The following is a 27431-nucleotide window of genomic DNA, read 5'->3' on the forward strand; positions in this document are numbered from 1 at the left end:
ATAGCTCCAAGAAGGAGGTTCTGTGATAGCAAATAGGTAGGATCGAAATGTCTGTATAGTGGTCTGTATAGTGGTATTTTATTTAAGTTGTATTTTTTTTTTACATATCTCAGCACCACCAAAGTTGAAGATCTTACTTGTGTTTGCGGTTTAGTGTCTGGCACTGACTAAAGTTCCCAAATAAGCAGGTCTTTTACTGGCATTGGAGAAAAAGACAACTGCTTTAAACTGTGCGACAAGAGGCAAGGAAAAGTATATGGTGGTTTATTGGCCTACATTTTTCTAACCACTCTGGTTTGAGTTCCAGGATTCAGCAAACATTCAATTATCTAAAGAAGTCAGGATAGTCGGGGCAGATCTGACTGGGAGGCAACTTACCAGTAACTCTCCAATAGTCACCTGGCTCTCAAATGTCGAGGAACAGCACTTCACATAGCAGAAGCTGTCTGAGAAAAGGTAGGGGGCCAGGAGAAACTTTTAGAGTATGTAAAGTACCCATTACAGCTTTTTAAACAATGATCTGATATTTTGTAACTAGCCACCAGTAGGACCTAAAGGCACCTCAATGAATTCTCAAGAAATCTGAGGTTGGGCCAATACACACCAACTAAGTGAATCTACCCAACTGGATGCCTCTAGTGGGCAGCATGTTCTACCAGAAACAGAGCCATGCATTGGTCTGGGGACCTTCAAGGTAGTTTGTTATTTTGAGTGGCTGCAACAGGATGAAGACAGGGGGCAGCTACTATAGGTAGGAGGAACCGGTATCATTTGAAGGTGTTGAGCATCTGACACCAACAAGCAAACACATGAAGAAACACTACTTCTAGCCAGGAGCAGTGGGTGTGGAAGAAAGGCCCAGCTAGATTGGGACAGGTGAAAAGGGAGATTTGGCATGTAGGTGAGGTGCACTAGGCAAACACAGGCAGAAATCATGGAAGTTCTTGACGCCAGAGCAACATCCTCCGTCAGCTGGGCAAGGCACAGGACTTCACCTCTATTATGTCACTGGAGCGAAGGCTTCCAAAGTAAGCTAGTCACAATGCTTCATCACACACGAATGCAGATGGTGACCCTATGCTCCCTCTATTACGATGAGTCAAGTAAAAACGCAGAGGAAGCAAAGGCTGCTCACTGTGAAATATTCACGGACGGAAAGAGACTGCTCCTAGTAGGAGGGAGCAGTCAGATTTCAAGACCACAGAGAATCTGAGCAATGAAATCAATGGCTGTTTATGGGAATGTTGGCAATTTATTAGCTGGATTTTGTGCAAAGACTGAAATTGACATACACACAAATATCTGAGCGCACACACATCCCCCACACACACATACACACTGTAGAAAACAAATATTCTGTTTGTGTTATGGATTTTAGTCCTTTAAGAAAGTTCCAAGCATCCTTACTTCATTCGTTATATGCATCTTTCTTAATTCTCTGGAGTGCTACACTGGCACTAAACATCTTCGAGTTGGAAATGAGGCTAGGCCAAAAAAAAGTCCCTCCACTGCGCCCACTTTGGGAAGAGCCTCAATGTCTCCAGAAGGCTTCCCAAAGTCACACCACGAAGGACGGCAGCAGGGGGTCTAAGAACGGCTACACTGTAGACGTTGGAGCCAAAGGCTGAGTTCGGCAAGATGGCCCAAACTGCGGGACGGAATTAGTGGTTTGCTCCAAGGTTTGTACAAACCGAGCACTCCTTTCTGAAATCCTGCAAAAAAGGCCTAGAAGACGTAGATCTTATCTCTCTGTACCGTGTCCAGGTCATCGTCTAGCGTCAGCAGCACCTGGGACAAAAGAAAGGAGATGGTCAGGCTTAATAAGAGCAGAGATGTCTATCATGCCTACCACTTCCCACACCTCTACTCTGAGAAGGAGGGAATAGTGCATTTGTAGGATGGGGACTCCAACAATAAAGTAGTGTAGAGATTTCGTATTACTTGTTAGGTACAGAACAGATCCCTCTGACACTGCACACTCATCAAATAAAGTATGAACTTAATAAGCAAAAGCAACACAAATCTATGGTACCTATGGAGTAGTCATAGATACACAATGAAAACGTTTCTTACCAGTTATTATGGCACACCAGCATTGGTATCTTTCATAGATTCACCAGCTTGAATTGCTCCCTGCCATCAGGCAAGGAGCGTTCTGTAGTCAGAGTAAACAAAGAAGTGTATATAGATGGCCAATAAATAACACTGAAAGTAGCTAATGAGATAAAAAGGCCAGAGCTCTCCCTTTCGCAGAGGCTCCCAACTGTTTGAAGTTGTCAATAGCGTGCAATAAAGTGAAATGAGTGATGGGTGAGTCACAAGTGAATTTATTAAAGATATCAAGGCTGGAGAACTGCAGTCATAGGCAAGTGACTTCTTTCTTTTCCAGCATTAGATCTTTCATAGTTTCACATGCTTGAACTGAGATTAGCAAAGTAGAATCTGAAATTAAACTACATGTGTAAATGAGGCTCACCTCAAGTGAATAGGTTCTCAAGCACTGCCTGTTCCACTGTCAATTCTCTGGATTGAAAATCAGGGAAGTGGAGCTTGATATAGATGTGTGTGTGCCATGTTTCTGCTCTACAAATCTCTTTGAGGGACACTCCAGCGAAGACAGTGGCTATAGCCGCCATGCCCCTAGTCGAGGGTGTTTTAACACCTGAGAAAGGTTTACATGTCACATTATGGGTCATCACATTACATGAGGCAATCCACCCATCAAAACTTTAAGATAAAAGTGTACCCCTGGGAGACAGGCCATAAGCCATGGACAGCTGACATAAGGCTTTAATCTTTTGCAGGTATATCTTCAGGAATCACTTAATATCAAGCAAACAAGGAGTGCTACAAGCTGCAACTATAGGCTGCAGGGAAAAAACCTGCAATGAAAATTGTTGATTAGATGAAATAATTAGTTCAAATAATTTGTTCTCAGAGAGACTATCTTTGAGGAAACTAACATACGGCTCATAAAGGTCTAAGCTCACCTATTGTTCACACTAAAGTATGGGCCATCAAATAAGTTGGCTTCCAAGAGTGACGCCGAACAGTTGCTCTCTAAACTGGATCAAATGGGCTTTTTTTCCATGAAATCTGTTACACCTGTATTAAATGCCAAATACAGGGCAAGCCTTATTGTTGCTGGGAATGCTCTGTATGAACAAGTTACTTACCTTCGGTAACGCTTTTTCTGGTGGATACAGTATCTGCCTGTGGATTCCTCACCTTATGAATACCCCCTGCGCCAGCATTCCGCCGGAAATTCTTTCCTAGCTCTCCCACGTCAACGAGGACGTCACAATATCACGGCTCCGCTCGCAACACCGTATGACGTCATCGGAGCCATAAGAGAACCCCGTTGGCGTGCTGACGTCAGTTCCACCCATTTTTTCCGTGCCACCGAGGCAAACGGGCGGACTGACATTTTCAAATGCAAACATAGCATACCAAATTTATATACATATATAAATTCACAAATACATAATCAATAAAGACATAGAAAAAGCAATGAATAAGCATTTCTCATTATTAAAATATCAACATGAATGAGACATGTTAAGATAAAATATTTTTGGGTAGAAACAGGTGGACAACGGGGAGGCGGGCGGGACAGTGAGGAATCCACAGGCAGATACTGTATCCACCAGAAAAAGCGTTACTGAGGTAAGTAACTTGTTCTTCTGATGGATACTTCTGCCTGTGGATTCCTCACCTTATGAATAGACTCCCAAAGCCGTACCTCTCCTGGAGGAGGGTGTCCACCGGACTAGACCAAAAAATCTTGCAAAACAGAATGAGCAAAATGGCCATCCCTCCTAACCTCAGAGTCCAAGCAGTAATGCTTCGCAAAGGTGTGGAGGGAGGCCCAAGTTGCTGCCTTATTAATGTCAACAACAGGAACACCTCTAGCCAAAGCAGAAGAAGTAGACTTAGCTCTGGTGGAATGAGCTCTGATGCCTTCAGGAGGGTCCTTCTTGGCCAAGGCGTAGCAAATCTTGATGCACAAGATAATCCACCTGGAGAGGGTCCTCTTGTGCACATCCTTGCCTTTCATCTTCCCAACATAGCCCACGAAGAGCTGATCGTCCAGCCTCAGATCTCTTGTCCGATCAAAGTAAAAGCTGACAGCTCTCAAGGTTCAAACGATGCAGTCTCTCCTACTCCTTGGAAGGGTGAGGTGGAGGATAGAAGGTAGATAAAGTAATGGACTGTCCCAAATGAAAAGGGGTAACCACCTTGGGAAGGAAAGCAGCCCTGGTCTTTAAAACCAACGTATCCGCATGAATGGTCAAAAAAGGAGGTTTTGAACGAAGAGCCTGAAGCTCAATCACCCTCCTAGCCGAGGAAATGGATATCAAGAAAACCGTTTTAAAAGAAAGAAACCTCAACAGGCAAGTATGAAGAGGCTCAAATGGAGAACCCATTAAAAAGGTAAGAACGTGTTTCAAATCCCACTGAGGCATAATGAAAGGTGTGGGAGGGAACTTATTTGTAAGGCCTTTAATGAACCTCATGACAATGGGAGACTTAAATAAAGGCGGCTGGTCCGGCAAACATAGAAAAGCCGACAAATAGCCCTTAACAGTGGCTATAGCACAACCTCGTTGTGCCAAAGAAAGTGAAAACTCCAGAATATTAGACAAACGGGCCTTCAAAGGGTCAATGTCTCTCTCTCCGCACCACTTAACAAATATGGACCATCTGGAAGCGTAAACAGACTTAGTGGAGTGTCGCCTGGACGATAAAATAACATCCACTATATCCGGCGGGAGAGAGAAGGAACTTAGGTTGCCCCGATCAATCTCCAGGCATGAAGGTGCAGGCTCTGGAGGTGGGGTGTAGAACCTGACCCTGTGAGAAGAGGTCTGCCCTGAGAGGGAGACGGAGCGGAGGGTGCGATGAGAGGTGAAGTAGATCTGTGTATCACACCCTTCTTGGCCAATCCGGGGCAATCAATATGACTTGTGCCCGGTCATGGCGAATCTTCCTCAGAATCCGAGGAATCAAGGGTATGGGAGGAAACGCGTAAAGGAGTTGTGAACTCCAATCCAATTGAAACGCGTCCCCCAAAGCTCCCTGCATCGGATACTGGAGACTGCAGAACAACAGGCAGTGAGCGTTCTTGTGAGTGGCAAACAGGTCCAACCGAGGAGACCCCCACATCTGAAAGATGCGACGGACCACCTCCGGATGAAGCCGCCACTCGTGATCGGCCGAGTAATGCCGACTGAGACTGTCCGCATGAACATTCAGCACACCGGCCAGGTGATTTGCAAACACACAAATATGATGGTTCTGAGCCCAGGACCAGAGCAGCAGAGCCTCTCGACAGACGAAACGACCCTACACCTCCCTGTTTGTTGCTATACCACATCGTGGTAGTGTTGTCCGTCAGGACCTGAACCGACTGACCACGAAGGGAAGGGAGGAAGGCCTTTAGTGGCAAACGAATCGCCCGCTATTCCAGCTGGTTGATATGAAGCAACCTTTCCTCTGGAGACCAAAGACCTTTGATCGCCAGATCCCCCAGATGAGCACCCCACCCTAGTGTGGAGGCATCCGTGATCACTGTGGCCACCGGTGAAGGAGGCTGAAAGGGCTTTCCTTGACACTCCACCAAATCAGCTCCGCTGCAGCTTCTCTGGAGATCTTGACCTTCTACCCGAGATCTCCGTTGTGCTGATACCACTGCCTGCGGAGGCACAACTGGAGTGTCCTCATGTGCCAGTGTGCATGGTTGACTAACAGAATGCAGGAAGCGAACAGACCGAGCAGGCGAAGAACCTTCAGGACTGGAACAACCACTCCATCGTGAAAGAAAGGAATCATATCTTGTATGTCGAGAATCGTCTGCGGAGGTGGGTATGCTCGACACACACAAGTGTCCAGTATTGCCCCTATGAACAGGCTGCGCTGAGAACGCACCAGGTGAGATTTGGGTACATTTATCGAAAAACCCAAATTGAATAACAGATGAGCTGTTACCTGCAAGTGGCGTGAAACCAACCCTGGAGACTCCGCTTTCAACAGCCAGTCCAGATAGGGGAAAACAGGAATCCCTGACCTTCTGAGATGAGCCGCTACCACCGCCATCACCTTTGTAAAGACTCGAGGTGCGGAAGTAAGACCGAATGGAAGAAGCGCAAACTGATAATGTTGTGACCCTACCGTGAACCGGAGATACTTCCGATGCGACCTCAGGATGGGAAGATGAAAATACGCATCCTGTAGATCGATGGACACCATCCAGTCTTCCGGTTGCAGTGCAAGGAGAACCTGAGCCAAGGTGAACATTTTGAACTTCTCCTGTCTGAGGTAAAGGTTCAAAACCCTGAGGTTCAGGATTGGCCTTAAGCGACCGTCCTTTTTGGGGAACAGGAACTACTGGGAGTAGCAACCCTGACCCCTTTCCTGCTTCGGAACCACCTCTATCGCACCTTTCTGATGCAAGGTAAGAACCTCCTGCTGTAAAAGCAGCAAGTGGTCCTCTGAGCACCAACCCTGGCGAGGAGGGTAAGGAGGAGGAAACTCCAAAAAAGGGAGGGCGTACCCATTCTCTACAACATTCAAGACCCAACGATCTGACGTGATCAGTCTCCACTCTTGTAGAAAATGGGACACCCGACCCCCTACCGGACCAACAGGTTCTAAGATGGGGGATCTAGAACTGCTTTCCTGGTGTACCAACGGTGGCGGGAGGGGAATTAGAGGAAGAGGAGGAGGATTGTTGCTGAGATGAACCCCTGAGGCCTCTTTTATTCCTCCCTCTGTATGACTTATACAAGGGGTCCTGCTGTTGCTGGCCCTGTTGTGGTTGCTGACGGCCACAAAAGGAAGCCGATTTCTCCCAAATCCACGATACTGCTTGTAGCCATACCCTCTGGAGTGCACCTGTAGACCTAGAGATCTTGCAGTAGCCCTGCTGTCCTTAAAACGCTCTAAGGCTGAGTCTGCCTTTGAACCAAAGAGTTTTGACCCATCAACGGGCAAATCCAGCAAAGTCGCCTGAACATCCGGTGAGAACCCAGACGAATGAAGCCAAGCCTGCCTCCTTGCAGCCACAGAAGATCCCATCACACGAGCTACAGAGTCAGCAGTGTCCAGGCCTGATTGAATCCCCTGACCTGCAGCAGCCTCGAATCAGAAAGGACTTCCATGAAATTAGCCTGATCCTCCTCAGGCAAACTAGGAGCTAGCTGCATAACTGAGTCCATTAAAGCATGAATATATCTTCCGAGAAGACAGGTAGCATTAGTGGATTTAAGAGCCATACTCAAAGAAGAGAACACCTTCTTTGCCACCTGCTCCATCTTTATAGAATTCCTATCACTGAGAATGGTAGGGAAAGAACCAGAAGCCTGCTTCGAAAAAGAAGCCTGGACAACAAGACTTTCCGGCATAGGATGAGAGGATAAAAAAAGCTGGATCACCAGGAGCAGGCCTGTACCTCCTAGCGATGGAGCGAGAAACAGCAGGAGTAGACAAAGGCTTCTGCCACACCTCCAATATTGGCTCCGTCAAAGCATCCGTAAAGGGAAGCAACGGTTCAGTAGAAGATAAGGAAGTAGTAAGAACTTCTGTAAGAATGCTAGATTTCACCTCAGCCGAGGGAAGCTGTAAACCAAGCAAATCAACTGCCTTCCTTATGACCACGTGATAAGGAGCAATGTCTTGCACAACACCAGTATTAGCAGATGGGAGATTATACTCAGGAGAAGTATCCAATCCACACGGAGGCCCTCAAACTCATCCATGGAATCAACAATCTCCCCTTCCTCCTGATTCTTTGCATACTCCTCCTCTTTAAGGATTCTCAGCGCCTCTCTCCTAGAGCGGTGCTTAGGAATCGGCATCGGCTGCGCCACATGCGACGTCGGTGAAGCAATCAATGGTGTCGACGGAGGAGCATCGGACTCAAACCTCGACGCCGATCGAACTAGAGGCGGAGCCGAATCAACAGCCGAAGGAGTCCGTGGAGCCGGAGTGGAAGACCTCGGCGCCGGGAAATGCCAAGCCGGAGTCGACGGCAAGAAAGGCATAAAGGGTGACTGAGGATAAAATTGAGGAACACCCAAGTTAAAGGCCAAAGGACCCATGGGGCACAAAGGCGTGCCGGATGGGGTAGAGGCCCTGGCAAACATGCCAAACATCGCATTAAGGAAATGCGAAGAGTCTGAACCAGGAGCAGGAAAAGCAGGATATGGATCGGTACCTTCCTGAGGTCGAGCTGGGGGCTGCCGAGCCGGGGACGGCGCCCGCACCGGAGAAGAAACTCTGCCTGGAGACAACTCCCTAGGCACCAGAGACATCACTGGAGCTGGTGAGTCTTCTTGTTGCTTAGAGCCTCTCAAAGCCGGCGATCCAGAGCCGGAGATGGAACCGGCGTCACCTGAGGAGAAGGAGAAGGTGAAACACAGTCCTTCCTTCGAGGCCGTTCAGTCGGGGTAAGCGACCTTGAGGCCCTGGCCTTCGAAGAACAATGTCGAGAGCCATGCTTCCTCTTGAACTTCTTATGCTTCCTCGACTTCGATGTATGGGACGACGAAGACTTCACCCTCTTACGACCTCTCTTCTCCTGTTTGGCTTTGGCCATGAAAAACTTAGCCTCACGCTCCTTAATGGCCTTCGGATTCATCTTCCTGCAGCTTCAACACTCCTCGACGTCATGATCCGAAGATAAACACCAGAGGCAATCTTCATGCAGGCCCGTGATAGACATATGCCCGCCACACTCTCTGCAGGGTTTAAATCCGGTCTTCCTGGAAGATGCCATCAGGAAACAAACAAGAGAAAAAAAGTTTTCCTCGAAGAAAATGGAGAGCCCTCAGAAAAATCGTTAAGCGTTGACGGCGCAGAAAAAAGGGAATTGACGTCAGCACGCCGACGAGGTCCTCTTATGGCTCCGATGACATCATACGGTGTCGAGAGCGGAGCCGTGATATTGTGACGTCCTCGTCGACGTGGGAGAGCTAGGAAAGAATTTCCCGCAGAATGCTGGCACAGGGGGTATTCATAAGGTGAGGAACCAACAGGCAGAAGTATCCATCAGAAAGGCCTCTTGCTTTGAATGTCAGAACATAGATGACAAAAATATCGCCTGACATTATTCTCATGCCTTGAATATCGTTTACAAAAAAGGATGTATATTTTCTGTTACTACCTTAAACGAGAAAGGTATTTTGTAAACAATATTTAGGACACAACTATTTTTCCAGATGTTGTTTAGATTCATTATATTCTGCTGCAATGTCATTTCATGAGCTCCTATTATTCTTGAAGAAGACAATGAGGGATCATTTGCCTCTTGTAAATTTCTCGAAATAGCTGCCTGATGCAATTTTACCAAAGCACTTTTTAGCCTTGCAATTTACCAATTTAAGAAGATATAATTAAACTGATGGGGCAACATCGAAAGAGGATCCAATTTTCTGTCTTTGTCCTTGTTACAACATCATAACATAAGCTCTTATGGTAGATAAGGCTCTAGCTGATAGGCATATCCTTGTACAGTATTCTGAAAGATCTAGATGGCTTTATTATAAGTCTTGAGGAGCCAGCCATCAACTGCATAGATAGTGGATTTTGAAGGAGTATTTACTTGCTGTCCTTTGCAACAACTGTGGGTCTGGATTGAACTGAATTTGAGTCTGGACTAACATGTTACATAACTCCATGCACTGGTGTTGTTCACTCAGGTTGTAACCACACGGCTCATTGTGTAAGGTTCCTTCCTTATCTTGCTTAAGGCTGTGTAAGGTTCCCTTGTTATCTTGCATCAGACTGAGTATCAGTGGAAATGGCAGAGAAGCATACAGAAACCAGAAAGTGTCCCCTTAAGGACTCTAAATACACACAGTTGATGGACGGAATGCAGAGCAAATCAAACATTCTCCTCCAGTCAATAGATCTGGCTTTAATCCATCATTCTTTTGCTCACCATGCCACCCCAGTTTGGACCCAGCCATATGCAAATCAGTCTTGACCCTGTGCCTCATGGGAACAGTCCAGACCTAACTGCCAAGCCAGGTCCTCCTTGGACCAGAAACAAGCATACTGGGACCGGTTTCGGGGCATCACTCCTCAGCCAGGGCAGCTTGAATCCAGTGGCACAGTGAGCCTGGGACACACGTCTGGGCCTACCCGGAGCACTTCGGCGAGAAAGCGAAAGACACACAGTTGATGGACGGAATGCAGAGCAAATCAAACATTCTCCTCAGCCGATAGATCTGGGTTAGATCCAAAGTTCTTTTGCTCACCATGCCACCCCAGTTTAGACCCAACCATATGCAAATCAGTCTTGACCCTGTGCCACTGGGTTGGCGAAGTGAGCTAAAGAATGATGATGGATTCAACCCAGATCTGTGACTGGGGGTGAGTGTCTGAAAAGTTTCAACGTTCCAGCCCATCATCACCTAGTGTTTGCTTTGTTCGCCTTAAGTTAGCAGGGTATGCCCAGACGTGGGCCCTTGCTCACTGGATTCTAGCTAGCCTGGCTGATGAGGGGTGCTACCCCGAAACCGGTCTCAGGATGCATGTTTCCGGTCAATCAATCAATCAATCACTGCATTTGTAAAGCGCGCTACATACCCGAGAGGGTCTCAAGGCGCTGGGGAGGGGGGGGGGGGGGGGGGTGCTACTGGTCGAAGAGCCAGGTCTTGAGGAGTCTTCTGAAGGCCAGCAGGTCCTGGGTCTGTCGTAGGATGGTGGGGAGAGTGTTCCAGGTCTTGGCGGCGAGGTAGGAGAAGGATCTGCCGCCGGCGGTGGTGGTTTTTCGAATGCGAGGGACTGTGGCGAGGGCGAGGTTGGCTGAGCGGAGGCTTCGGGTGGGGGCGTGGAAGCTGAGTCGGTTGTTGAGGTAGGTGGGTCCGGTCCGGTCCAGTGAAGACCTGCCCTGTTCAGTCTGGACTGTTCCCATTAGGCACAAGGGTCAAGACTCATTTGCATATGGCTGGTTTCTGAACTGGGGAGGCGAAGTGAGCTAAAGAATGATGATGGATTCAACCCAGATCTGTGACTGGGGGTGAGGGTCTGAAAAGTCTCCGCGCTCTGTCCATCATCTCCTAGTGCTTGCTCACTTAAGGACTCGGGCAATGCCAGCTGCTTGCAAATTCTGGACATTTTGGGTTGTCACAAACATGACTCCTTGATGATTCTCCAATGGCAAAATTTTAGAACTGTCTGTCATCTATCTCCCACTTATGGTGTCATGAAGTTTGTCTGCAGACAACATCTGGACAGTTATGTTTGTACTCCTGAAAGGTGCTGACACTTCTACGTTGTATCTGAGTCCCCACATCGGAAAGTCACTGTGCATCCAACAAAAGCTGGAGAGATCTGATTCTTTATGCTTTGTGCACGTAAAACACAGTTTCATTGGCAATCCTGAGTATACCTTGATCAAGAATCAGTTTCAAAAGAAAAGGTTTGCGAGCAAGTCTGAAATCCATGTCTTCCAACAGACTGATATGTGATATCTCCGATTTTGCACAAGTCAGTTCAGATTTAGGGCCAGATTTAGATCTTGGCTTAATGGTCCTGCGGTTACTTTTTCGTTGGACTCCCCGTCTGCCTACTTGTTGATCTGCCCACTCGATTTAGATGCTTGCAGGTCCATTGACAAAAGACTGCCAGAGGCCAGTTAACTCCAACAGGAATTCTCTACCGCGTCACCGGCACCACAGTCAGAAGTGGCTGTCGGCGGGAGGCCTGCCAAGATGACCACCGAGCTAATCACGATTTGGCTTTCCCTCGAGACAACTGTGGCAGGTATACATCCTACTTTTAGTTGGCGGAACTGAAGGAAATGAGGTAAGAACATACCTTCTTTTTTTTTTTTTACTGTTTTCCACTTCCGTCTTGAACCCCATCGTCAAGGTCCCTTCTTTGCTACTCCAACTCCACCACAACTCCAAACAACTTCATTGTTGCCAGGATCTAAGGTAGGCAACTTTTACAGTTGTGTCACTAGGAATCGTGTGTTGACAATTGCTGTAGCCTCTTGACTCTTTTGATTGCTCTTACATACATTTTTTAATTGTGTAAAGCAGTAGTTTATTCAACAACTTAATAAAGGTGTGTTCGTCTTACCTTGATGACACTGTGTGAGGAATACAATTTGTAACAAAAAGGGGTGTAACACATTATCTAGATATGTTTTTGAGGCAAACACAACATATATGTGTATTGATATGCTAATAAGTTGAACTTACCAGTCTCCACTCCACTAGGGACTCACTCTGTCAGCAAACCGCCGCTCGGACTTTGCCAGCATAACGGGGACGTCTAAATAGGCTTAGAAGAATACCGCCGGCCTGACGGCGAAAGAGCCTGCACACATCTAAATACGGCAGGTGGGAGACAGAGTACTTGAAACCACCGCCCCATAGGGACGGCGGGATTACTGCCAAGCTCTAAATCAGGCCTTGAGATGGTTATCTCATCAGGGAGGCATTTATCGGAAGAACCATCGAAGGAATAGGGGATGCTAGGTTTTGACATAAGAAAATACTCTCTCTGTTCATCCGCATTGTATGCAACATGACCGTAATTACATTGAGCCGGTCTCTATTTATCTGCTGCCGCTACATGTTTAGTGGCTCCTTAACAGCCCTCATTCGATGACAACATTGGGGCAGCTGTATGATACAAGATGACATGCTTCCTAAAAGATATTTGATCTTTCTCATTATTGTTACTGCTTTGGAATGAATATGAGTCGCTAGACATATTAACTTTTGATTCCTCTTAAACAGAAACACTCTTCCTTCCTTTTTTGGTCAAATTCGAACAGAAAATCAATTATATGAGAGATGGGGGTACAAACATTCCCGTGTTGATTGCAAGGCACAGACCGGACATTGCATGGTTGGCTGACAGAATCACTTACCAAGCTTGGCTGAACTTCGATGTTTGCCACCGCACAGCAGATGGGCTTGGGATTATCCCAAATATTCATCCAATTATTTTCTGTTTCATCATAAAGTCACCAATGTGAGACATAATATAAAGGTGCTTTCTGCTTGCTTTGTTAATCTGTATTAAGGGATCAGTACCTTAAATAATTTATGCAGAAGCCATGACTAAGGCCTTCTACCCCGAAATGCATTGGGGCATTGCTGGGATATGAATTTCCCCTGCATTGCGGCTTCAATTTGCAGCTCTCCTTTCGGGTCGACACCCGTGTGCTTTCCCGCAGGAGGGCGAAACACCTCTCTTCAGTGCAGCCCCATCCTTTCTCCTTTCCTGGGAGTCCTTAGCAGGTTTCCCTGGCAGAACGCAGTTTCCGGTTCATGTGCAACCGTTAATGGCACAAGAGATTGATGGCAACCAAGAGGCAACTTTGTAAAAGTTGCTATCTGTAACTTGTTAAATTAATTTCAACTGGCGAACCAAGACAGGCTAAATCTAACAAATTTAGATATTCTCCCTGTTTGATAAATGGGAGGGTCTTCTCAAGGTCGAATATAAATAAATCTTGTTTTTCGGGATATTTTATTAGGCACTGCCGATCCAACAACGGTCGCCACTCTCAAGACTTTTTGTAATACCAGAAAGAACCTGTAATTACACTTAGTTCATTTTGAAAAGCAAATAGATAAAAATGTTGTTCTTTTTTAAGAACAAGCACTTCCTCTATTACCTCCTTCCACAACAGCTTGGGAAGTTTGATTTTGAGCTCTTACAGATGCTTGTTTAACCCTCCTCTTGGTGGATTTGGAGGAGGGTTTTCTGTGACCTCCAAAGTGTGTTAACTCTTGATGATACATAGAACCCATGTGCCGGATGTTACAGTTTGCTCATTTTGTAGAAATTAAAGCACCCTGCCTGCCACCAGCACAGTCAAACGGGAGCTGAAAAGATCAATCAAGTCAGGCTTGATTTCCTTTGTTGTTAAATTGGTAGGAGTGTTCTCTTCGTCTGGGTCTGAGCCTACTTGGTTAACCTCTTTGCTATCCGTGTGACTGTGGATTTATTGACTGTGACCCATAACTTCCAAAGTGCCTCTTTTTCTTGATGACTGGTGTTGATAAACCCCTTCAATGTTTTCGCCAACAGTAAGAAAATTACTTTGAAGGATGCCCAAAGATCTTGCTAACTCTTTATCTGTTTTTCTGGATGGCAGAATCTCATCCACCTGCCTGATAAAAGTTTTTTTTATTTACATCCTTTATTTGAATAATTAATTTCTCATATTTTAGTACAGCAAAAATTATACAAACCCAACACCCGAAGCCACCATTCCACCCGTCGCCTCCGGCCCGAGTTGAAGTGGGCCGCTGATGCCAACAAGGTTCACCAGCTCTCCAGAACTCGAGTCCATCTTGGTTTCGCCCCTTGTGGACTACACGATCTCGCCTGCAGCCTCTGCACACAGACCCCCCCCTTAACCGTGACTGCTCCTGGTAAGAAAAAGCCGACACCTCTGCATCCATAGCCCATAGTTCTTGGAGAAGAGGACTCCAGGTTTCCCTACGTCCCCCAACATAGCAAGTCTTGAATCCAACTATTGTTTCAACCTGACTGGCTTCCTAGCTAGAACCTGCATCCTCTATTTACAGAGACCGATCCCCATTGAAACCTATTGGGCTCCTGACGCTGATCTGCACCCTGCACCTGGCCACCCTTGCGCTGCTGGTGGTGTACTGCTGGTGTTGCCTTAGAGCTTGCCCCCCACTCACCTTAAATCCTGGAGATTGGTCCTGTAAGTCGATTTTTTGTACTTGTTTGCAGAACTTGTTCTTGCATCCATAGGATAACATTGCAAACTAAGTGTCTTCAAAAATGTACTTAACCCAGCACCTTGTGACTCTGGGCAACAGCTAGCTTAATCTTCCCGACGGCCCCCAGTCCCGTGACAGCTCGTCTGAGGTAGCTGCGCGCTTTACAAATGCTGGTATTATTATTATTATTATTTACTGCTTAGGCAGACCCACTCACCAGGAAGGAACCGAACATGGCAATAGAGGACAGAAAATGCCAAATGTCATGGTCGTCGAAAAAGTCGAGAAGGATGCAGTCTCTGTTGTGTTCACGTGACTCAGCTGGAGTTTTCTATAAAAAGAAGAAAAAGAGTGGTGAGCAGAAAAAATAGCAGCCAACCTGTCTCACAAATTCTTGAGATACTCATAACTCTCAAAAAGAAATGTGTGCCTCATCAACTATATCTCCATCATCCCCACTAGGGGAGATGAGGGCCAACATTTTTCTGGATTAGGATTAAAAGAGACAATAGAAAATGCAAGGCCATGTGTGAGTGTATATTTGCCCAGCTATGAAATGGTTAAGGGGACTTGCTTTGTAGATATAGTTTAATATCATAACTATCAAATAGCATGGGCTTCTGGTCATAAAGACTTCAGGTTAGTGTTCCCATGTTACATTCTGTCAGTTGCATGTTTACCAGTGAATTCCTTTTCGAAGTGTTGGACGGCGTCTAACTACAGCTGGTACTCACCTGCCAGGTGCTCAGGCCTTGGAAGAAAAAAAATAGGGCGAAGCCCCACACTACGGAGGTGCATATGATGCACATGAAAGGGATGAACTTTATCCGCTCACCGCTGCGAAGCTGAAGTTTGGAGAGAAAGAACAAACATGTTTTTATCTTCTAGTGCCTTAAACATTCCTGTTTGATGTGCTATCTAACCATTATTCATAAATAATACAGAAAAAGTAAAAACTCACCTTCATGATGATGTAGAATGCGAAGTAGAGGAGCAGATTGCAGATCCCAATTGCCAGCAGATAGGATGCAAAGTCATTTGGCCTAATGAAAAGCCCATACGCAGCCCTGGGAAAAAAATATTAGGAGTTCTGTGAGAGTATACACACGCCAACATTCTCAAATCTCCGAAAATGCCTTCCTTTTTTTGCTATACAGTGGTTGTGAATCCCCAACGGCAGGTTCGCTGACAATCACTAATCATCCCAAGCAGTCTTGTAAGTGTTTCCTCAACACCTAGGCTTGATGGAGAACAAGATCACTGGTTCCACTGGGTTTTGGGATAACATGCATGTCATCTTTATGCTTAAACGGATTTTAATGAGATTTATATATGAACAATAAATAGTGCCAATTTGAACGATACATTAGGATCATACAGACAGTGAATTTCCCAATGTCCCCGTCCTCCCCTCCCTTCCTTTAGGCCACCAAGATATTATTTCCATTGTCTGTGGAACAATTCAAGATAGTAATGTGTTCTATACTCGTATCAACATGGAAGTATAGTTAACGTGTATTCTTCATTATGGAGGTTGTGGAATATTTGGTCTTTTAATTGCATTAAGGAGAGCTCTGTTATCGTAGCTAGGGGAGGCAGTGGGCGAACCCTGTGGTGTTCCCAACAAGGATTGTTGAGGAGGTTCCCTTAAGCAGTACACCACAGACACGCCCGAGCTGTGTCCAGGGACCCTACAACTGGTCGAGCCTCTTGCAACTGTACATCCCCCTCATATCCTGCCTATCTCTCAAGTTGTTTGCGCCACGCGGAGACCTCCAGGGACTTTCCAGTTCCTAGCTATTTCTCTCTTCACTAACAGATGAGCAAGATCTTGGAACCTGCTTGTCGTTTTAGTTTTGGAGGTATGTGGGAACCAATGTAAAAGGTATTCCCCAGGGGAGCAGAGAACCTCCTTTGATATGAATTTTGCAACTACTGTTTTTACCTCCTCCTAATAAGTTTACAGTGTCGGGAAGGTCCACAACATATGCATTAACTCGGCTCCATCCTCCCCGCACCTTGGACAGGACTCTCCAATTATGTGCTCTGATAAAAAAACCTCTGTGAAGGAGTCAGGTGTGATGGCTTACTGATTGAGAACCCTAAAGATTTGAAAAGGTATATCCCCAGTTTGATGTGATCTACAAGGGACTGTGGCCAGCCCGCTTTCAACAGCTAGTTGTCGAGGTAGGTGAAGGATAATGTTCCTTACCCAGTAAGCATCTGTTCTTGGCATGTAGAGCTGTAGATTCACATGCTTTGCATACTCCTGCCATCTAGTGTTGGGTCCGGATGGTTGCACTTTGTCTTCTCCAAAGAAGTCTTTCCAGGCACTAGGTAGGTGATTCCTCCTTTCAGTGATAGTGCACATGATCATCGACTCCATTGTTAGATTGTTTTGCCACAGAGGGTGAGAATGGAGATAGTAGGAGTAGAATAGAGATGTCCATGCATATGTATATATAAAGTAAAAGAGAACTGCAGCAGGTATAGGAACCTGGGGAGGCAGGTGGGCGTATGTGAATCTACAGCTCTAAATGTCAAGAACAGATGCTTACTGGGTAAGTCACATTATCCGTTTGAGACGTGTGAGCAGTAGATCACATGCTTTGCATAGACTATACAGCAGTATTTCCCCAAAGCGGTGGCTAACCTGTAGCTGTTGCAGTTGTCTGAAAGAGTGTTCTAAGTACTGCCTGGCCTACATTAGCTTGTTGTCTTGCTGACACACCTACACAATAGTGTTTGGTGAATGTGTGGGGTGTAGACCATGTTGCAGCTTTACAGATGTCAGCTATGGGGATGTTTTCTAAGAAAGCCATAGTTGCCCTTTGTTTGCGGGTGGAATGCACTCCTGATGGTATTGTTAAAGTCCTCTTTGCTTTTGCATAGCATGTTTGAATACATTTAATTAACCACCTAGCAATACTTGACTTAGAAATAGGATTGCCTTTGTGTGGTGGAGTAAAAGCCACAAAGAGCTGTTTATTTTTACAAAATGGTTTTGTCCTTTTTATATAATACGATAATGCTTGTTTAACATCTAATGTGTGTAGAGCTCATTCTGCCACTGAATGTCGTTGAGGAAAGAACACAGGCAACTCAACAGATTAATTGATGTGAAAGGCAGATACCACTTTGGGTAGGAATTTGGGGTTAGTGTGAAGGACCCCTTCGTTTTGGTGGACTTGACAAAATGGTTCCTCGATGGTTAGTGCCTGAAGCTCACTCACACTCCTCAGTGATGTAATAGCAATGAGGAAAGCAACTTTTCAAGTGAGAAATTGCAATACACATTTGTGCAATGGCTTGAAGTGTGGACCCATTAGTCTGGTAAGGACAATGTTAAGATTCCACACTGGAGCAGGTGGAAGTCTTGGTGGAATAACTCTTTTGAGTCCTTCCATAAAAGCCTTGATAACGGTTACTCTGAAAAGGGGCAGATGCTGTCTATTTTGAAGGTATGCCGCTACTGCTGCGAGATGCAAGTGTATGGATGTATAAGCCAATCCTGACTGCTTGAAGTGTAGTAAGTAACAAATTATATTTTGAATGGAAGCATCTATAGGGTTGATGTGGTTGTTATTACAATCTATAACAAACTGCTTCTATTTAGCTGCGTAGCAAGCCCTTGTAGTAGGCCTTCTGGCCTCTTTAATGATATTCATACAGTCTGGTGGAAGGTTCAGATGGCCAAACTCCTTGATTTCACGTGCCAGATCGCTAGGTCGAGTTCCTTGGGATCTGGATGTCTTATGTGTCCATGGCTCTGTGTGAGGAGACTGGGTGGGAGATGCAGTTTTTGATGAGGAACTACTGAGAGCTCCAACTGGGTCGTAAACCAAGGTTGACAAGCCCATGTGGGAGCTACTAGGATAAGTGTGAGGGATGTTTTTTGAGCTTCCGAACCACTAGTGGAATGAGCGAGAGAGGCGGAAAAGCGTAGGCAAATATCCCTAACCAGTTCATCTATAGTTCATCTATAATGCATTTCACTTTGGACAATGGGTGTGGATAACTGGAGGCATTTGAAAGAAGGGGAGGAGAACTTGAGGGTGAAGTTACCACTTGTCAATCTGTTGTCTCTGCCTGCTGAGAAGATCTGCGATCTGATTGTTTACTTCTGGGAGGGGTTCTGACAAGAGATAAATTCTGTAATGTATGGCCCACCTACAAATGGCTTGTGCAAGGTGTGACAGCTGGAGGGAGTGTGCCCCTCCAGTTTCTTTATGTAATACGTGGCTGTCATGTTGTCAGTGTATATCAGGACATTTTTCCCTGCAAGGTGAGTCTGGAAGGCTTTCAGCGCCAGAAATACTGCTAGCAGATCTAGATGATTTATATGAAGTTGCTTTTGACTCCACAACCATTGAATAGTGTGAGTCTGGAGATGAGCACCCCAACCAGTGAGCGATGCATCTTCTGTTAGCACGGACTGTGGAACTGGGTCGATAAAGGGCTACCCTTTGGATAGGGTTTGTGGATTCCAGCACTGCAGAGAGCGATGGATGCGACAATCTACCAACACTAGATCTGACAATTGACCCCCAGACTGATTCCACTGACGTGCTAAGCATTCCTGAAGGGGACGCAGTTGAAGTCTTGCATGGGGAACTATCATGATGCAAGACACCATCATTCCCAGTAGTTGCATATACAACTGAAATTATAGCCTGAATATTGCAGATTCTGGCTGCATTGGGGTAGGCTAGAGCTTTGTGAGTATTGAGAGTTGCTCCCAAATATGTTTGTGTGTTGGAGATGGGACTTCAACACATCTACTGTAAACCCCAGATAGTGCAGCATTATTTGAGTGTGCTGGAGACACTCTGAGTAAGAGCTGGCTTTGATGAGCCAGTTGTCCAAGTATGGGAAGACATGAATCTGCTGTCTTCGCAGGTGCGCAGTGGCTCCTGCCAGGCATTTGGTGAATACTCTGGGAGCAGTGGTGACTCCGAATGGAAGCACTTTGAACTGGTAGTATTTTCCCGCTACCACAATCCTGAGATATTTGCGATGAGCGGGATGTATTGAGATATGAAAGTATACATCCTTTAAGTCTGAAGTAGACAGAAAGTCACCTTGTTGTAGGAGTGGGAACACTTGTTGAAGCGTCATCATGTGAAAGTGATCGGAGTTAATATATTGATTTAACTCGCTGAGGTCCAATATAGGCCTGAGAGATCCGTCCTTTTTGGGTATCAGAAAGTATAGGGAGTACACGCCACATCCTTGATATTGTAAAGGTACTGCCTCTATAGCTCCCGTTTGCAGAAGAGAGTAAACTTCCTGTTTGAGGAGGTGTAGATGCTCTGGTGACATTTTGTGTGAGCGTGGAGGAATGTTTGGGGGATTGTCGGTAAGCTCCAGGCAATAACCAGATTGGATAATTCCTAGAACCCATCTGTCTGAAGTTATTGTATGCAAGGCGGGTAGGAATTGGGAGAGACGTTCCCCAACATGAGTGGAATGATCGGGGGGAGGCAAGTCACTGTTTGTTTGTTGAGGGGGAGGTGCGAGGTGTGGAACCTTTACCTCTTCCCTTGCCATTATGCCTCTAAATCAGCCTCGAAAGTAACCTCTTGAAGAGGATGGCTGACTGTTGCCTTTATACGATGTAGAGGTGTTGTCTGTAGATATGTTCTTGGAGCCTCCCCTATAAAAGGAGCAACGAAAGAAACCCTGATGGATGGGGAATGTAGGGCTCCCAAAGACTTTGCAACGTCTGTGTCCTTTTTCATCTTCTCTAAGGAAGTGTCTACCACAGGACCAAAGAGATGCTCTTTATCGAAAGGTAGATTTAGGATAGAAGCCTGATCTTCGGGTTTAAACCCTGAAATTCTAAGCCAGGCGTGCCTTTTTAACAAAACACTGGTGTTGAATTCATGAGCGGCAGTGGCAGCAGCATCTAAAGTGCATCTAATAGAAGTGTTTGAAATTAGTTTCCCTTCCTGAATTAGGTCGTGAGCCTTAGCCTTGTGTTCATCCTATAGAAATTGGAGATTTTGTTCCAATTCATCATAGTGCGCTCGGTGGTATCTCACTAAAAGAGCCTGGGTATTGGCAATACGCCAGTAATTGGCTGCCTCTGCAGCTACTCTTTTCCCAGAGGCATCGATTAGTTTAGATTCCTTGTCTGGAGGAGGGGCATCCCCCGAGGTTTGAGAGTTTGCCCGTGTATGGGCATTAGAAACCACTAGGGAATCTGATGGTAATTGATCCTTGATATAAACTGGATCCGTTGGTGCAGATTTATAGTTCTTATCTACCCTTGGTGTAAGAATTCTTGCGCAAACAGAATTTTTAAAAATGTCGTCCGCATGTTTTAGCATGCCCTTAAGCATAGGCAGTGTCTGAGTGGATCTTTGGGAAGAGCTTAGTGTTTCAAAGAAAAAATCCTCTTCAAGTGACTCTTTATGAAGCTGAACTCTATAATATTCAGCAGCCCTATTTAGTAACTCTATGAATCCTACATTATCATCAGGTAGAGGGGGTTTTGTAGGGTATAGGTCTGGATTGTTATCTGTGTTTGGATCTGTATTATAATCATCCCATGGATCAGGAATATTATCGTTCACCCCATCCCCAACCCCATCATCCTGGTTGTCAGGTGATTGTGGTGGTGGTAAATTTGTGGGTGTTATGAGCAAATTTGGGTTCGGTGGGGAAGGAGGTGATAAAGGAGGAAGAGAGGGATTAGTACCAACATGCTTTCTCTTAAGGGGAATGTGGGAAGTGCCCTTCGTTTCCGGTTTGATATACTGGCAATTTTGCCTGAATGTGTCCAGTTTTGGGGTTGATAACCAGTTTCTTTTGGGTATGGGTTTGCAGGCGGGACATCAAAACGATGCTCCTTTGATGGAGAAGGATCTGTTTTTTGTTTTGGTGCCAATGTTTTCAGAGCCGATGTTTTCGGCATCAAATTGTTTGGATCCAAAGATGTTTTTGGTTTCGGTATCGAAGGGATTGTTACCAAAACTTGCTTTGGTCTCTGTGCCGATTGTTTCAGCGGGGTGTAATGTGGCCGGCTCAGTCCCGAGCCAGAAGGCTTTGATGTTCTTTGATGTTGGTTTCGGTGCGGAGCCCAAAGGTGGGGCATTGGAAACATGTTCTCGGTGCAGACCTTGGCCCAAATGCAGAGGAGGGACTGGAGCCTTTTTCTTGGGCAGAGATGGTGTTTGGGGTAGGGGAGGATTGGTGCTCACAATACCCTGACCCTGCAGAATCACTTTGTCCATGTCAGAGTCAGCTTCTGACACAGAAGAACAAGTTACTTACCTTCGGTAACAATGTATCTGTAAGAAACATTAGTTAGTTAGATTCCTCACCTTAGAATATCCCCAGGCGTCAGACTGGATCCGGAAGATTTTTTCGTCAGCATTACCCCTTGCGCGTCGCTAGGCGTCGTCTGCGGCTCCGCGTCGTGCGCCGGAATGACGTCGTCGGAGTACTTAGACGCCGCCCTCGCGCGCTGACGTCAGTTCTTGTACATAGCCTTCCGCGCCAGGAACGCAGAGCCATGCAAGATACCGACACTGGTGCCAAAAAATTCTAGGGCCCTGAAAGGGATAGCCTTAACCCTAGATGTCAGTTCGCAGAACGGGGAGGATGGGTGGGTCGGTGAGGAATCTAACTAACTAATGTTTCTTACAGATACATCGTTACCGAAGGTAAGTAACTTGTTCATCTGAAAGAAACACGTTAGTTAGATTACTCACCTTAGAATAGATACCAAAGCAATACCATCCCCGGTGGTGGGTCTGCGAACCAAGATCACACCAGAAAGTCCTGGAGGACAGAACGGCCAAAGAAGCCATCCCTCCGGACTTGGCTGTCAAGGCAATAATGCCTGGCAAACGTGTGTAGCGAAGCCCACGTTGCCGCCTGACAGATGTCCTGCAAAGGGACACCCCGTCCCAAAGCAGTAGTAGCCGCTGTGGCCCGAGTAGAATGGGCGCACAGCCCAACAGGAGGGTCCTTTTTTGCCAAGGAATAACAAATTTTGATGCACAAAACGACCCACCGAGAGATGGTCCGTTTGTGCACAGCTTTCCCCTTCTTAGCACCCACGTATCCAACGAAAAGTTGGTCGTCCACCCGGAACTGCTTTGTGCGGTCCAGATAAAAGGAGAGCGCACGTTTTGGGTCCAGACGGTGGAGCCTCTCTTCCTCTTTGGAAGGATGCGGAGGCGGAAAGAAGGTGGGCAAGGTGACAGACTGCCCAAGATGAAAGGGGGTCACCACTTTCGGAAGAAAGGAGGGACGAGGCCGAAGGACAACCTTGTCCGGATGAACAGAGAGAAAAGGAGGCTTTGATGATAAAGCCTGGAGCTCACTCACCCGTCTAGCCGAGGTGATGGCTACCAGAAAAGCAGTCTTAAGCGTCAGCAGACGAAGAGGACAATTATGAAGAGGCTCAAAGGGAGCGCACATGAGAAATGTGAGAACAAGATTCAAGTCCCACTGAGGCATTACAAAAGGGACAGGAGGGAACGTGTGAGTAATGCCTTTTAGAAAGCGTGTAACTACAGGGGACTTGAAAAGAGAAGGCTGATCAGGAAGCCGCAAGAAGGCAGAGATGGCAGCAAGATAACCTTTCAAGGTGCCCAGGGCAGAGCCCTGCTGGGCCAAAGAAAGAAGAAAGAGGAGAACCTCATAAAGAGGGACGGAAAGGGGATCCACAGCCTTTGCTGTGCACCATGCCACAAATTTGTTCCACCGGCAGGCGTATACCGTCTTTGTGGAGGGACGCCTGGCTGCCAGAATGATATCACAGACTTCAGGAGGCAAGTCAAATGGCATCAACTGCCGCCGCTCAATCTCCACGCATGGAGGTGGAGGCTGGACAGGTTCGGGTGGAGGACCGTCCCCTGCTGCTGCGACAGAAGATCCTCCCGAAGGGGCAGACGTATCGGAGGATCGGTCAACATACTGAGTAGCTCGGGATACCAATACCTTCGTGCCTAGTCCGGAGCCACCAAGATGACTTGGGCCCGGTCGCGCCTGATCTTCTTCAGTACTCTGGGCAGAAGTGGTATAGGCGGAGAGGCGTAGAACAGACCGCAACTCCACTCGTGACGAAAAGCGTCGCCGAGCGAGTGCCGCCTTGGAAATTCCAATGCGCAGAACCGCTGACATTGCGCGTTCGCTTCGGTGGCGAATAGATCTAACCAAGGCCCTCCCCACTGCTGAAAGAGACCTTGCGCCACTTCGGAGTTCAGACGCCATTCGTGATCCATCATGCACCGGCGGCTGAGTTCGTCTGCTCTGGCGTTCAGAGAGCCCGCCAGATGTTGAACCACTAGGGTGACGCCCTGGTGTTCCAGCCATGTCCAGAGGCGCAGAGCCTCCTGACAAAGGGTCCACGACCCCACCCCGCCCTGTTTGTTGCAATACCACGTGGCAGTGGTGTTGTCCGTGAACACCTGCACAACACTTCCCCTGACAGAGGGAAGGAAGGCTTTCAGTGCAAGTCGGATCGCTCTCAACTCCAACAGGTTGATGTGGAGACGAGACTCCGCCGGAGACCAGAGGCCTCTGATCTCCGCCTCTCCCATATGGCCACCCCATCCCAGGAGGGACGCATCCGTCGCTACGACATGCTCCGGTTGGGGAAGGGAGAGGCTCTTGCCCGTGACCCAATCGCGGTCCGTGAGCCACCACTGCAACTTCTGCGCAGTGCCCTCTGAGATCAAGACATGGTCGGACAGGTTGCCGTGATGCTGGGCCCACTGAAACTTCAGGTCCCACTGCAGAGCCCGCATGCGCCGCCTGGCGTGGTGCACTAGTAGGATGCAGGAGGCCATCAGCCCCAGAAGCCGCAACACTAGCCTGACCGAAACCCAGGACAGAGGCCGAAAGATGGGAATCAGGGCCTGTATATCCCGGACCCGCTGTTCCGGAGGATAAGCCCGGAACTGCGCCGAATCGAGAACCGCTCCGATGAAGAGGAGCTTCTGAGGTGTGACTCCGGCACGTTGATGGAAAACCCCAGCAAATGCAGGAGATCCGCCGTAGTCTGGAGGTGGGAGACGACTGCCTGGGGCGAGCCCGCCTTCAACAACCAGTCGTCGAGATAGGGGAAGACTGGAACCCCTGATCTGCGCAGATGAGCTGCGACCACCGCCATCACTTTCGTGAACACCCGAGGGGCACTGGTGAGGCCGAAGGGGAGCACGGTGAACTGAAAGTGCTCCTGGCCCACCGTGAACCGCAGGTAACGCCGGTGGGCCGGCAGGACGGGGATGTGGAAATAAGCATCCTGCAAGCCCAACGCTACCATCCAGTCTCCAGGGTCTAGGGCAGCTAGAACCTGAGCCAAAATTAACATTTTGAACCGTTCCTTCTGAAGGAAGGCATTGACGTTCCGGAGGTCCAAGATAGGGCATAGGCCCCCCTTGCCCTTCTTGGGAACCAGAAAGTAGTGGGAATAACAACCACGACCTACTTCTGGGCTCAGAACGCGCTCGACGGCCTCTTTGGCCAAGAGGGCCGAAACTTCCTCTCGCAGAAGATTCAAATGATCCTCCGAGATACGGTGGTGCTGCGGTGGCATGGCTGGAGGGGTCGTCTCGAAGGGGAGGGAGTAGCCCCTTCGGACGATCTGCAGCACCCACCTGTCCGAAGTGATGGTACGCCAGTGGAGCAGGTGATGGCGAACTCTGCCGCCCACTGGCGAGGAATGGGCCGGAAAGCTCGGACTAGGAAGGCTTGGAGGCGGATGCTGCCGGGGTGGATGTGGGCTGACCGCGTCGACCTCCAGAACCGCCTCGGCGGAAACCATGTCCGCGACCGCGCGCAGGTTGGTTCTGCGGCTGGTGGCTAGGCGGACGTGAGGAGGCACCCCTTCTTCCTTGGCCACGAAAGGGGCGAAAGGCGGATGTTTGCGACCGCGGGGCCGAGAGGCCCAAGGACTTGGCCGTAGCCCGGGAGTCCTTAAAGCGATTCAGCGCACTGTCCGCTTTCTCACCAAAAAGGCGAGTGCCATACAAGAGCATATCCATGAGAGTGCTCTGGACATCCCCCGAAAAGGACGTGGACCGCAGCCAGGCGTGACGTCTAAGCGCCACCGTGGTAGAAATCGCCCTACCCAGCGAGTCCGTAGTGTCAAGCCCACATCGGATTGCATGTCATGCTGCGTCCCTCCCATCGGCCAGAGCCTGGGTAAGTCGTGTCTGGGCCTCCTCCGGGCACAGGGGCAGCACGTCCTCCACCGTATCCCACAGAGAGTGGGAATAACGGTCCAAAATACAGGCGGTGTTCAAGGACCGCAGACCCAAACTAAGGGAGGAGGACAGCTTTTTGCCAAACTGTTCCAGTCTCTTGGAATCCCGGTCCGGCGGAGCGGTCGGGAAGGAGGATTGGGAGGTAGAAGCCTGGATAACCAGGCTCTCGGGGGTGGGGTGTTGGGACAGAAAACTGGGGTCGCCCGGAGCAGGGCGGTGGCGCCTGGCGACGTTCCTGTCCACAGGAGGAACTGTGGAGGGCTTGGACCAGGTGCCCTGCAGAACGTCAATGAGGGCCTCATTGAATTGCAGCAGAGGCTCAGTGGAGCTTGCTGCACACTGAAGCACCTCAGTGAGGACGTTAGTTCTCACAGCCACGGCAGGCAGCTCGAGCCCAAGGGCTGCGGCCGCCTTGCGCAGCACCACAGAGAAAGCAGCACCCTCCTCCGAAGCCACAGTCGGAGGAGAGATGAATCCAGTGTCTGGTGAGGTATCCAGACCACTGGCCTCCCCCAGTTCATCTGCCCAGTCCTGTGACAGCTGAGCCTGAACGGCCATAGGATCCTCGGACCCCTCCCATTCGCCCCCGTCATCCGATTCCTGGTAAACAGGAGGAAGGAGCAGAGCCGGACGATAGACATAATGTGTCTCTAACGGCGCCGTACGCGGCATCCATCGACGCCGCAACGGCGCCGGATCCGGAGCGGGGCTGAACTGGGGCTCGACGCCGTCGACTGGGACTCGGGGGCGAGTCCCTCGGGCATGCAAGGTTGCCCAGTCGGGTCCGCAGGGCCCGAAGGCGCGCCAGCGGGCGTCGACGGCGGAGCCAGGCTCCTCATGGCCGAGAGGAAGGCACTGACTTCCGCCGGCGTCGCGTCAATCCCAGGGATCGGTGGGTATGGTGACTTGCGCGGCGCCTGCGGCTCCGCTGGAGCCGCGGGGGTGGAACCACCCTGACCCTCGGCCGAGTCGCGCGACCGGCGAGGGGAGTCCGAAGAGCGGTGTCGCCTCTTGGACTTCTTGGAGTGCTTCGACTTACCCGAAGACTTGGAGCCAGACGAGCGATGATGACGTCGGCTGCGGCTCCGCGACCGATCCTTGGACCTCCTCCTGGACCGGGATCGAGAGGGGCGCAGAGCCGTGAGGCGAATCTCGAGGAGCTTATGGGACCGCTCCCGTCTAGCTTTCGAGGTCAGGGCCTTGCAGTCCGAACACGACTCCGCGCCGTGGTCGAGGCCCAAACAGTAAAGGCACCGGCGGTGATGATCCGTAACCGACATCAAGCGGTTACAGTCAGCACAGGCTTTGAAACCAGGCATCCTACCGGCACCGGAGTCGAGACAAGATCAAAAAGGATCAAAAAACTTAGTCAAAAAAGACTAAAAGGGGTAGCTCTCCTGGATCTGCGCTTACTGGCGCGGAAAAAAGAAGAACTGACGTCAGCGCGCGAGGGCGGCGTCTAAGTACTCCGACGACGTCATTC

The 27431-nt window shown here is 48.4% G+C and overlaps 1 protein-coding gene across 4 annotated transcripts in view; it reads right to left on the reverse strand.

Annotated features, from left to right (window-relative positions):
• Positions 1 to 1232: 1232 nt before the first annotated feature.
• SIDT2 (SID1 transmembrane family member 2) overlaps positions 1233 to 27431 on the reverse strand; it is a 230618-nt gene continuing 204419 nt past the window's right edge. For all 4 annotated transcript variants that reach the window (XM_085647455.1, XM_085647453.1, XM_085647454.1 and 1 more), the window contains 4 exons: positions 15685 to 15790; positions 15458 to 15568; positions 14941 to 15054; positions 1233 to 1788 (listed from right to left, as the gene is read on the reverse strand). In XM_085647455.1, coding sequence (XP_085503581.1) covers positions 1726 to 1788; positions 14941 to 15054; positions 15458 to 15568; positions 15685 to 15790 — 394 coding nt within the window. In that variant the 3' untranslated portion in view covers positions 1233 to 1725. The remainder of the gene's footprint in view (positions 1789 to 14940; positions 15055 to 15457; positions 15569 to 15684; positions 15791 to 27431) is intronic.

The sequence above is a fragment of the Triturus cristatus genome, chromosome 3_2 (genome assembly GCF_964204655.1).
Source record: "Triturus cristatus chromosome 3_2, aTriCri1.1, whole genome shotgun sequence".
Taxonomy (NCBI): Eukaryota; Metazoa; Chordata; class Amphibia; order Caudata; family Salamandridae; genus Triturus; species Triturus cristatus.